The sequence below is a fragment of the Quercus lobata genome, chromosome 1 (genome assembly GCF_001633185.2).
Source record: "Quercus lobata isolate SW786 chromosome 1, ValleyOak3.0 Primary Assembly, whole genome shotgun sequence".
NCBI lineage: Eukaryota > Viridiplantae > Streptophyta > Magnoliopsida > Fagales > Fagaceae > Quercus > Quercus lobata.
In genome coordinates this window covers 34363272-34375859 of record NC_044904.1, presented here as the reverse complement: position 1 = coordinate 34375859, position 12588 = coordinate 34363272, and the positions used below count along the sequence as shown (strand labels likewise).

Genomic DNA, 12588 nt, shown 5'->3' with positions numbered 1-12588 from the left:
AAGGCAGATTTGTTTCATTCCTTAGTCCACCGTAGCACTCTTACCTGCCACGGCATAAATGCTTTCTCTCTCTTTCCCTCAAGGCATGCACCTAACGGTTCCCCCCTCAACCCTGTCTCTTTTAGGTGGTCTGTCATCCCAGCAGGACGTACCTTCCAAAAAGGCTTGGGCAGGAGCCGCAAAATAGATCTTTTCCCCTTTCTCCACCACCAAACCATACCCCCTTTACCTCTTACCTCTGGCCCACGGCTCCACCACGTCCCATTTTAGCTAGGTACAGGCTGGTGGTACTTGGGCCTTGCACGTGCTTTCCCTTCAGATATGTCCAAAAGTCTGCCTGTTGCTTATGCATTTGCCGTGATCTGAAGACTCTCTGTTCGTGTTTTCTGACCTTTTATGTGGGCTTTTTTTTGGTTTCCCACTCCATTCAAGAGTTGGACTTTGTTTGATGATGGGCCTTACATTTCTTTGGCCCACTCTTGATTTTTTTTATTTCTTGCAACGTTGTATTGTTATTCCTGCCGTAATAACTTAATCCTGCTGGGTCTCTTTTGGACCAGCCGTTTATTCCTTCTCTCAGTGGCTTGTCATGGCCACTGTTTTACTTTTACTTATGGGCTCTTATGTCCCTTTGGGCTTTCCTTTAGGCATCCACGACCCGTTTGCTTTCTTTGGACTTCCTCAGTCCATTTGCTAATTTCACACTCCCATGGGCTTTTTATTAATTTCATTGGGCTTCCTTGGCCCAATAACCTTATTCTCATCCTTAGGGTTCATGGGCCTGCCATAAACCTCTTACTTTCTTAGTTTGCATTGCCTTGGGCCTAAGACGACCATTTCTTGCTTTTCTACCTCATACACTACCCATGGGATGTCATTTCTTTCTTTCCGGGCTTCTTTGAGCCCACTTGCCTCTTCAAGACCCATTTGTTTATTTGTTGGGCCTGTGATCCATTATTCCTGCCATTTGGGCCTAATGGTTTTTTGCTAACTATTTTGTCAATTCCTTATTGCCCATATTATTTGGGCTTTCTTTCTGTCTGCCTGGGCTCTCACAAATGGCCCTCAACATCTTTCAATCACAAAATCAACTGAAAAAAGGAAAATCAAATAAAAAATCAACCTAAACCCACCAACAGAAAGCCCAAAATCAAACCTTTAAAGAAAAACTCAACAATTGAAAACCCAAAATCAAACCTTCAACGAAAAACCCATCAACCCAAACCTAAATCCAAACTGTTGTTGTTGGTGTATGCTTTGACTGACTGTTTCAAAGAGGAGAATTGGTGTTTCGATGTCGTGACTTTGTACGAGAGAGAGCTTAAAGGAGAGAGAAAATTTGAGGGACACGAGTGAAAGAGAGGGCTGAGAGAAGGAGAGACTTCTTTTAGAGGGGAAAGACTTGAGGATGAGATATAAAAAAAAAGAAGACAATCTATACTATATATAAAAGAATTCCCCTCTTTTAACTGGATTTTTATGTGATTAAAAAATACACTCATTAATGAAGGGTAATTTTATTTATTAATAGGGTCATAAATGTTAAATAATAAATTTCATTTCGAATTCAAAAAGAGAATTCCTAAAAAAGAAATTAGAATTATTGTTTATCACTAAAGTTTATCATTTTTATTTGTTTCAAAAATAAAAAATATATATTTCTAAATTATAATAGATGCAAATTATTAACGTTTATCCAAAAAAACTAAAGAGCCTCTGAGCACGTTCATGAGTGCGTGCTTAGAGGCTAGTAGTAATAATAAAAAAATTATTATTTAAATATAATAGAGTGTAAAATAGATAATACGACGTGAGTGGTTTGAAAAGTGGTTATTTTTAAAATAGAAAAAAGTAGTTTCTTACACTTAAATAGATAGATTTTTTTAGACGAACTGATGCAAATGCTCTAACAGATAAAATCAAATTTAAACTAGCATAATCTATATTTTTATTTAGAAAAATATTATGTTAATAATATTTTCACAATAAATTATAAGTGGCAAGCTCTTATGGGTTGTTATTGGTGGGTAAAAAAAGTAATTTCAGTGGTAGGTTTAAATTAGAACCAATAACAATTTCAGTGGTAGGTTTAAATTAGAACAAATAACAATTTATTACATATAGGCTCCGTTTGGTAACCATGTTTAAACAACAAAAACTGTTGTTTAAATACCACAACACTTATTTCCACATATATTTTTAACCACACGTATTTTACAAAACTTAAATAACTAGAAATCTCTTACCAAACAAGTTCATAATTTATTGTAAAAGTGTTGTAAAAATGTAACGAACTTACTAAAAAAAATTATTTTCAATCATATTTTTTTAAAAACAAGCGAAGGAAGAAAACATCCCTCCCATCCTCATCATCAAAAAGTCACTTGTATATAAATGGTTTCAACAAGGCTCCGCCGCATACAAACTATACCGATTTTCATTAATATTTTTGCTTTATTCTAATTATCGTGAAATCAAAGCCATTATTATTATTTTTTTGATGTGATCAAAGCCATTATTTATTGTTTCTCAAAAAAAAAAAAAAAAGAAGCTATTTATTTCTCCGTGTTTCTATTTTCTTCTCTCTCTTCTTCCCTTCTCTCGATCTAGGGCGCACGCACATTAAAAAAAAAAAAAAAAAAACCCAAACTCGCTCTTTGACTCAGAATCAAAACCCTTCCTTTCCCTCTCTCTCTCTCTCTCTCTCTTTCGCTGATCTACTTCTCAGGTACTCTCTCTATCCCTCTCTGTGCGCGACCGAGTTAATTCGGACTCGTCCCGAGTTCGATCTCGAATCGCTACGAGTTCATGTGTTCGGTTCAGATCCTCTTTTCTATGTCACTCTTAAACTGTTCCTTATCGTTTCTTTTATCAATCTCGATCGCGAGATTAGGGTTTCTCGACGAGGTTTTGATTTTTTGAGTTTTAAATTTGTTATTTCTGGTGAATGTTTTAGTATAGGACTAGTAGTTTATTTTTTTGCATCTAATTTCTTTTTGGGGGCTAAGAAAAATTGGGGGTAGGAAAACAGTGGAAATTGTGAAATACGCGTTTTCATTGCTGGATTAGTATTTTGAGGGAAATGGAAAGCTTATTTTAACTAAGTCAGACAGTCTGAGAAGATGAGAAATCTACACTTTGGATTCGTAGTTTCTCTTATATCTTTCATTTTTCTCAGTAACCAAACGGAAAAGTAATATTTTGTTTTTCTTTTTGGTGATTTAACCTCAGTTATGTGGTCTTGCATGTTGCATAATAACACTAGGTAGGTACATTGCATTGAGTTGTTAGTAAGGTATGGAAAATATTGTGGTTAGCTAATTTTTAGCTTTATAGTACGAGTAGAATATCCCCAAAAGTTTTGGGATTAAGGTTTGGTTGTTGTAGTAGCTCAATTGCATATTATTTATTTTTTGATGCATAATACAAATTTATTTTGTGTCTGTGAGGAAATGTTCTGATATTTAAACTAATTCAGAGCTCTATTCTTAGGTGGTTCTGTTATTGTCAATGGTGTTGTTTTATGTAGTGTGATAGGAATATGGTTGGGTTGGTCTGATTTTTACACCTGATGCTGTACTAATCTCTAGGTTTTGTTCAAATCAGTTACCTGTTCATGTGTCAAAGTGTGGTTGTTGAAAGTTGAAATATTATTTATGTTCACAAAATAAAGTACGAAAACCCCGGATTTTATTTTTAAGCATTGTTGATGCTAGACAGTAGTTTTCTTTAGAAAGCGTGGCATAAACCTCAATGTGATTCTAGGTTTTAAAACTTCAGAGAAGCATAAGGTTTTTGTCATGGGATTTTTTTTTTTTTAATTTTTAATTTTTTATAGTTTTTGCGTAGTAATCAACTACTAATCATAAGTATTTTGACGAGTGTGTAGTGCTTCCAACATTTGTGGTTTGTTCATTTGTTTCTACTGGTTGTTTGCTGCAGATTTTCTTTCAGTATTTGGATCTTTCGATCTTTCTCTTACAAACATGTTGTTCTTTTCAGGCTATAAGTTGAGTATCACAGAGCAAAACTATTCATTGTCCACCAATCTTTTCACTCTTTAGACTAGGAGCGCTGTTTCTCAACAACGAATGACTTTTTGATGCTCAAGCAATGTCGGGGTTACTTAATGTATTGTCTCTTATCTACATGAATTCTTCTTTCTGTGGACTGTGAGCTTTGGCCACCTCTGCCTGTCTTGGTTATTTTGTCTGTTGTCTTATACCTACAGATTTATTCTATATTGCTACAGTTTTGGAGCATTTACTTGCTGAATGTTAAGTTTTGGTCTGTAAGAAACATGCAGTTTTTTGTTGTAGTTCTTTTAAGAACTACTTGTGAGTTTTGCGTGTTTGTTTTGGTGCCTTATTTTATTTTGGATCTAGGGTCTTTAAAAAAGGTCATACCACTTTGTGGCGTCTGGGAGAGGTGAATCATTGTAATTAGATTTGTGGTGCATCTTTTATGTGGTTTTGTTTAGCATAGTTGCATTATGGAGTATATGATGTCAATCGAAATTGTCTTCTTTATTTATTTATGCATGTGTGTGTGTAATATGTGATTCAAATTCACTTGGTTTATCTGTTTATTGTGAAATGTACTGTGCTTTCTTGCTGCAGTCTTCTCTCAACAGTTCGGCTTCAAACCTTCCAGATAGTACTGGGCGATCTTTTGCTACGTCTTTCTCTGGTCAGTCTGGTGCTGCATCCCCCGTTTTTCATCACACTGGTGGGTAGATATTGCTGTAGTTTCACTCATGTGTTCTTCAGAATTAATGAAATTCCAAGTATTTTTTTGGCAGGAGCCATTCAGGGGCTGCACAATATTCATGGGAGCTTTAACGTTCCCAACATGCCTGGTACACTAACATCAAGAAACTCAGCAATAAATAATGTTCCTTCTGGTGGGGTTCAACAGCCTACTGGCAGCCTTTCTAGTGGGCGATTTGCATCAAATAATCTTCCTGTCGCACTCTCTCAGGTGCTTGTATTGTCTATGCCATATGCAATTGCTAAAAATGGTTCGAGATAATTGATTGTAGTTTGATTGAGATTTCTCTTTCCTCTTATTTATCTCTGTGTGTGTTATTATACTTACACGTGGTCATAGTTCTGGACCATCACCTCAATCTTTTCTTTGTTCAAAACTGTTTTGCAGTTATCTCATGGCAGCTCCCATGGACATTCAGGAGTCACAAATAGAGGAGGTATTAGTGTTGTAGGAAACCCTGGATTTAGTAATAGCACAAATGGAGTTGGCGGTTCTATTCCTGGAATTCTCCCAACCTCTGCTGCAATTGGTAACCGGAATGCTGTTCCAGGATTGGGAGTATCCCCAATTTTGGGAAATGCAGGTCCTCGGATTACAAGTTCTATGGGAAACATGGTTGGTGGAGGCAACATTGGGAGGAGTATAACGTCCGGTGGAGGACTATCTGTTCCTGGTCTTGCTTCTCGGCTAAATTTGGGTGGAAATAGTGGATCTGGAAGTTTGAATGTGCAAGGACAAAATCGATTGATGAGTGGTGCACTTCCACAAGGTATATTAACTTGAGCTGGTGATTTTACTTGTATGGAAGCAGCTTAAGAGAAAGATGATTTACTCTAGAAGTTCTGGAAGTATCTTCTTCTGCATGCATCTGTAGATACTTAGTTGTTGCTTCACTTGTAGATAATATTGCACTAATATTCTTATTATATGCTTTGTGCTAGTATCTCTATAGTGAGATGTATCTTGTGTTTCCTATATTCATGTGCTTATTTTGGCCCAATTCTTCTGAATTGCTGTGTGGTTTGAACAGCTGTTCATCATATTTGTACTTTATCCTTTTTAACTTTATGAATGTATAATAAATAATTATGTCTTGATATGTTTAATGAGATATAATTCTATATGGAGATGACATTTTCTGGATTCAGGTTCTCCGCAGGTAATTTCTATGCTAGGAAATTCCTATCCCACTGGTGGAGTTACACTTTCTCAAGGCCATGTCCAAGCAGTAAATAATTTAAGCTCTATGGGAATGTTAAATGATGTGAATTCTAATGACAGCTCTCCTTTTGACATCAATGACTTCCCTCAGTTGACAAGTCGTCCTAGTTCCGCTGGAGGGCCCCAAGGACAACTGGGTAAACAAAGGAAAATCTTGCAATTGTGCTTGTTGTATGTTTCAGATATCCACTTTGTCAATTTTAAGATGTCATAAAAAAAAAAAAATTACAGGTTCACTACGCAAGCAAGGTCTTGGTGTTAGTCCTATTGTTCAACAAAACCAAGAGTTTAGCATTCAAAATGAAGATTTTCCAGCTTTACCAGGATTTAAAGGTGCTGTATATTCTTTTGACCTGGTCTATAAATATTGGCTGTTCTTCTTCTGTAAAGCATTCTTTACATTTTTTTAAAACCCTGCTTCCTTACCAATATTACTTGCCATGCATGGAAGGTAATACCTTAGAGCTAGGTTTATGTTTCGACTGCTACTTAAGTTTTACGTTGTTAACTGGCAAGGGGGGGAAATCTCAGTGGGAGAGCAGCCGAAAATGCTAATGCAAAAGCTTATTTATTGCACGTTGTACTTTGTGAGAATAAGGGTTTTAGGGCTTTTTCTTTCCTGGTATCTTAGGATTGACATGATGTCATTAAAGTATGATGTCTCAAATATTAGATGGATGAAAAAAGAAAAAATAATGGCCGCTTGAGTTTGTATTAAATTCATTATGTTTTTGCATGGTTATGAATTTCCTATTGATAGGGATGTCTTGATGAGGAGAAATTATAAGATCCACATGGTGGAAAAGTGATGTAGTTCACTATTCCATTAAAAAACTTCCTCTTGTTTAAAATTGTTTGTTAGAAAATTTTTTTAAATAGAAATTAATTACTGACTCAGCAATTTTAAACAAGTGGAAGTTTTTTAGTAGAATAGTGGATAAGTGACGTGGTCCACTAGAGGATTCTATAATTTCTCCTTGATGAGGTCATTTTCTTACACTGTTTGGGAGTTTTATTGAGAATGGAATGGGATGGAATAAGTAGATTGTATAGAAATGGAATGGAAAGAAAGGAAAGGAAAGAAATCTGTAATTTAGGAAATAAATCCATAATTTAGGAAAGAAATCTATAATTTTAGTAGTGTGCCTTTTTTTATTCCATTCCTTTCCATATATTTCCTTCATTCCAAAGAAGCTGTTACTATGGCATATAATATTAATAATTGATGGTTTGAAATGCTCCATAATTGAGATGGTCCTTTCTATCATTAATGATTTCCAAGGATCCAATTTCCCAACTATAGTGCAGTTTTGTTTATGTATTGATGAATTATAGCCAAATGTAAAAAAAAAAAAAAAGAAAGAAAGAGATATAGGTGGTGTGAAATTTTGCATAGGGTTTCTGTGATGCAAGGTTTGTTTTTTGTTTTGTTTTTTTTCTGCAAGTATATTGACACTGAAACATGACATCTTGTTACAAGGGTGCTATTATAGTCCTGAATATCTATACATCAGCTTTCTCCACCCCTCACACCGTACCTATACTTTTTGACATTGGCCACCTCGAAAATAGGGATCTTGGGTGTGAAAATTCATCTGTCTTTGTTATTAATTATTAAAAAAAAAAAATCCATCTACATTTGTTGGATCAAGCATCTTTAATTTTCTGTATGGCTAAGGAGAAATGAAAATTACTTATGTTTTGCATCACTCAAGATTTCGTCTTGGAATATGCATATTGTTACCTTTGGATCAACTTCTTTGCTGTGCTTTGATGATTCTTTGCAATTGGATGTAATAGATCTTTGTACATACTGAACTGATTTAATAACTTATGTTCTATATTTTGCCAATTAGAGCTGAAGTGGAACTTCCTCATCTCATAGTAATGGGATGGAGGAGGTCATGGGTTCATGACCCACAGGTCCCTGTGTAACTTACCAATTAAAAAAGAAAAAGAAAAAACTGCATACTATGTTAGGACGTTTCCCGTCTCACCTTTGGGTGCAGATGGATGATATATGTTCTTATCACTCAAGTACACTTAAAGCTTGGAAGTATGGCTTGTTCTTGTAATAAAGTTTGGTTGGTTGTTTTAGCATTTGTTGTTGACTGTATCATTAGATCTTATGCAGGTGGTAATGCAGATTATGCGATGGATATGCACCAGAAGGAACAACTTCATGACAATACTGTTTCGATGATGCAATCACAGCACTTTCCTGTGAGTCCTATATTGTATAAATTGAAGAATGTGTGTGATTGATAATTTACAATGGGGTGGCACTCCATCAAAATTGATAAGCATTTTAATTAGTTCTGTAAACAAATTTTTCCACTTAATAGATTAATGGCTTCTTGTCATGAGTTTCATAAATGAAAATGGGTGTTCTTATCAGTAATGTTGGGATGGCAAACAACCATTGGGTATTCCTAGTTGATGCTATATGCTGTATATCAGGGTTTTCACTAATTCTTCCAATTTTCAATGTGCAGATGGGTAGGTCTGCTGGATTTAATTTAGGTGGAACGTATTCATCCCATCGTCCTCAGCAGCAACAGCAGCAGCAACATGCTCCATCAGTCAGTAGTAGTGGTGTCTCTTTTTCACCTTTAAACAATCAGGATCTTCTCCATTTACATGGCTCAGATATGTTCCCATCTTCACATTCAACATATCACTCCCAGGTATTCTAATTTGTTGCTGTAAATTGTCTGTTTCTAGTAATAGGGGATCTTTGAGGCTGTGGAAATTAATCTCCCCCCCCCCCCCCCCCCCCCCCCTTCTATAATTTAATTTGGAATCACCATGGTGTACATTTGATGTGCTTTGTTGACATTGTTTTGTTTTCTGAAATTATGAGCGGTGGACCATATAAATGCTTTTTTGGTCAACATAGGACTAATTTGTAGGCATTTATCTCCTGCATCAATATATGAAAAGTATACCTAACATCGTAATTTTTTTTTTTTTTTTTTTTTCCCATTCAGACCAGTGGGCCTCCTGGCATTGGACTAAGACCTCTAAATTCTCCAAATACAGTATCTGGTATGGGATCATATGATCAGCTCATCCAGCAGTATCAACAACACCAGAGCCAGTCTCAATTTCGTCTGCAACAAATGTCAACTGTCAATCAGTCATTTAGAGATCAGGGCATTAAATCCGCGCAGGCCCAGGCTGCACAATCTACTCCAGATCCATTTGGTTTGCTTGGCTTGTTAAGTGTAATAAGGATGAGTGATCCCGATCTGACATCCCTTGCTCTTGGAATTGACCTGACTACCCTTGGGTTAAATTTGAATTCACCAGAAAATCTTCACAAAACTTTTGGTTCTCCATGGTCTGATGAGCCGGCTAAAGGTGATCCAGAGTTTACTGTGCCACAATGTTATTATGCCAAACAACCACCTCCGCTACATGTGAGCTGCGCTGATCATTTTCCTTTAGATATTGAGAAAGCTAATGTATTTTTCCTGCTCTAATCTCTTTTGGATGGTTGCAGCAAGGTTACTTTTCGAAGTTTAATTTGGAAACATTATTCTACATATTTTACAGGTTCTTTTCTTTACTGCATCTCTGTTGCTTTCTTGTCTGACTCGTAAGATTTTAAATTTAATGCAATCATTGTCTTCTCTTTTGCAGCATGCCAAAAGATGAAGCCCAATTATATGCTGCTAATGAACTGTAAGTTCTCTCAGGATGTGTGTACAATGTAAGGCATAATATTATGAAAGTGAAGCCAGGCTATTAGAAAAATTCCTGAATCATATTATCTTTTGTGAGAACCAGGATTATCCCTCTAATATGATTGAATATTTATATTTTTAAATCTTCTATTTTAAATAGAAATTCTCTGTAGTCTGTATCAAATTTGATTTGAAGAAAGAATAATGGTTCTATCCTATGAATATTAAAAAAATATTTGTGAAATCTCATCTACTAATAAGTTTCTAGTCCAACAAAGAACAAAATGGACAATATATGGGATGGTTGGAATGTGATTTGAATTAGTTATTATATATCTAATTTTGCCCCAAGAGGGTGCTGCTTCCTTGCTGAGTGTGAATTTGTATTTAGTGCAGATTTGGCCACAATTAAATCCACAAATTATAAAGTTGGGTCTGACAATACCTTTTGTTTGTCTTATTTTTCTTTGGCACTGGAGAGGCCTGTGCTTGTGAGAGTGCACTGCAGACGGCAGAAGTCCATCACTTTAGATGGTCCTTTTCTTGTTTTGTTAAAATTCTATATACTGACCCGCTGAAAGAATTCCAGAGAAATTGCTTTTAAAGAAAATCTTCTTTGTTAAAAACTCTTTTCTATTCTCTTAATGTTCACAAGATTGCCAATACATGTGTATTAGAATTCCAGAGAAATTTTTATCCTTTATTATGTGTGTGTATATATATATTCAAGTATTTATATGAAGTTCCAGCTCTTCAAAGATATTTAATTTTGTTGCTTTCACTCCCACTAATGAACATGCACCTGCTGTGTGACTTGTATTTTAGCTTCTGCAATATATACTAACAAGGTATGGAAGCTTGTTTTGCTAAAAGCAATGTGAAACCTGTTGGCAGTTACGCTAAAGGCTGGTTTTATCACAAAGAGCACCGATTATGGTTCATAAGAGCCCCCAACATGGAGCCGCTTGCTAAGACAAACACTCATGAGAGAGGATCTTATCACTGTTTTGATCCAAACACATTTGAAATGATCCGCAAGGTTTGGACCAATGACACCCATTTCCTTAAATTATTTTCTATATAATTATAAGTTTGAGCAATTTTTGATTAATTCTACTCTGTGTCCAACATATAATTTTGGTTGCAGGATAATTTCATTGTCCAGTATGAGATGATGGAAAAGAGACCGTTGCTACCTCAACATTAACAGATATTGTACTCACAATGTAAAGTTTCAGTTTGGATCCTGTTAGAAACTCAGTTAGCAACATTGATGTTCAATGTATCAGGCAATTTTAAGCAATTTATCGATCTTGTAGTGATCTTTAGTCGTATCTTTTATTTTTCCCTTTACATAATCAATTTTTAGTCTTTACACACATTTGCTTTATTGACAGCCTTGTCCCTTTGGATTTTGGATGTTTTCGAAGTTACCCATTGGTCTTGGAAGTTCTTAACAGTACCCCCTTTAAATAATTGATTCGAACCCTTTTGGCCAAAAATGGTTGTAGTGTGTGAGTTATGGTGCTTACGTTACTGTAATTTCAGTGGAAGAAATTGTTAACTCGGTTACACGAGTCTTCTTCATGTAATCTTGATTGTGGAACGAGTCTAGCTAGCAACGGAAGAACTCGGAACTTGGGAGACCTGCTGCAAGACTGCAGGGGTCTGGCATGTATCATTATGATGAAGTTTGACGTGTTTTGTGTGCGACAGTGTTAGTCACAAGAAAAAATTATGCTTCTATTAAAGAAATGTGTTGAGGCTTTAGGAGGATTCACGTTGTGTTCTCTAATATAGATTTTTATTTCCCCTCTAAAATGACCGATATCGTAACTTAAATTTTATTTATTTATTTATTTTAATTCTCCCACATATTTTGTTTGATAAGCATTTGATTGTGCATCATTTTTTAAAAATTTACAGCTCTATATTTTTGTCTAAAATACATAAGCTTTGTAGCTCTTGTAAACTCTGCTCCCATTTTTTTAATTCATCTCTCTCTCTCAAGTGGTGACATGGGTGAGTGGAGTTGCAGTGGGTGTTGGTGGTGTTGCGGATGTTGATCTTGTCGTAGGTGGTGTTGCAAAACAGACACCTCGACCCCTGATTTCCTTCTTGAGAAAAGTCGAAGTTCAATGCCAATTAGCTTCAGTCTCAAGACAGCTATTAGAGGCAACATCACAAATTTCATATGATGAAGATAATACCATGATAGAATCTCCCCCCACACCAAATTTTAGGACTCACCCTGATCTATTCCAAGATTCTCAGGATCCCTAATGGCCTGTTTGGATGTTTAAAAATGGAGGGAGAGTAGAGTAGAGAGAGGAAGAGTAATTCAATGACCTTTTTTGGAAGTTTTTTTAAGGAAGGAGGGAGAGGGTGTAACACCCCGAATATATATATATATATATATTTTTTTTTTTTAAAAGCAATTTTTCCAATGAGAATAATATCTAAATTGGACTTTTTTTAATTAGTGTGGTTAACTATTTTATGGAGGAGTTTTGAATATTTGGGCATGTGATAGTATTTAGTTAATTTTGGAATGGGCTAATTTAAATATGGGAGAAACTTTAAGGGTAATTTTGATCCTAAGATATTTTGGAACAAGTAATCCACAATGCTCCCATCAACACAGCCCCTTCCTCTTATCACCATATGTATGCCCCCCCCCTTCTTTCATTTCTCTATTTTCCTATCTCACTTAGCCACCGAAGCCTACACACATACACCCCTCTAGTTCCCTCTATTTCTCTCACTCCCTCACCGGTAAACCAACCATCCACCACCACTTTTGGCGGATTTCATTGAAGAACCTCATCAGAAACCCCATACGCTCCATTCTCTCAAAGCCTTAAAGGTAAAACTCTTAATTGTTCGGTAGCTTTTCAAGTTTTTTTGA

At 35.8% G+C, this 12588-nt stretch overlaps 1 protein-coding gene and 1 non-coding gene across 5 annotated transcripts; one reads left to right on the top strand and one right to left on the bottom strand.

Moving 5' to 3' along the window:
• Positions 1 to 2557: 2557 nt before the first annotated feature.
• Positions 2558 to 11139, top strand: LOC115988166 (probable NOT transcription complex subunit VIP2). Of its 4 annotated transcripts, none has more exons than XM_031111821.1 (15): positions 2592 to 2728; positions 4003 to 4131; positions 4620 to 4728; positions 4802 to 4980; positions 5158 to 5206; positions 5321 to 5539; positions 5919 to 6128; positions 6223 to 6324; positions 8126 to 8214; positions 8487 to 8678; positions 8982 to 9413; positions 9497 to 9549; positions 9637 to 9678; positions 10575 to 10719; positions 10828 to 11139. In XM_031111821.1, exons 2-15 carry the CDS (start codon positions 4114 to 4116, stop codon positions 10885 to 10887), a joined length of 1899 nt encoding a protein of 632 aa, XP_030967681.1. In that variant the 5' UTR covers positions 2592 to 2728; positions 4003 to 4113; the 3' UTR covers positions 10888 to 11139. The 4 variants fall into 4 exon arrangements, with proteins under 4 accessions (XP_030967676.1, XP_030967681.1, XP_030967686.1 ...); XM_031111826.1 differs by having other exon boundaries at positions 5158 to 5539; positions 5919 to 5929; positions 6083 to 6128; XM_031111816.1 differs by having other exon boundaries at positions 2558 to 2728; positions 5158 to 5539.
• Positions 4648 to 4728, bottom strand: LOC115956268. Its single transcript, XR_004084288.1, has one exon. It is a non-coding gene; the product is annotated as a small nucleolar RNA snoR35 (small nucleolar RNA).
• Positions 11140 to 12588: the final 1449 nt, after the last annotated feature.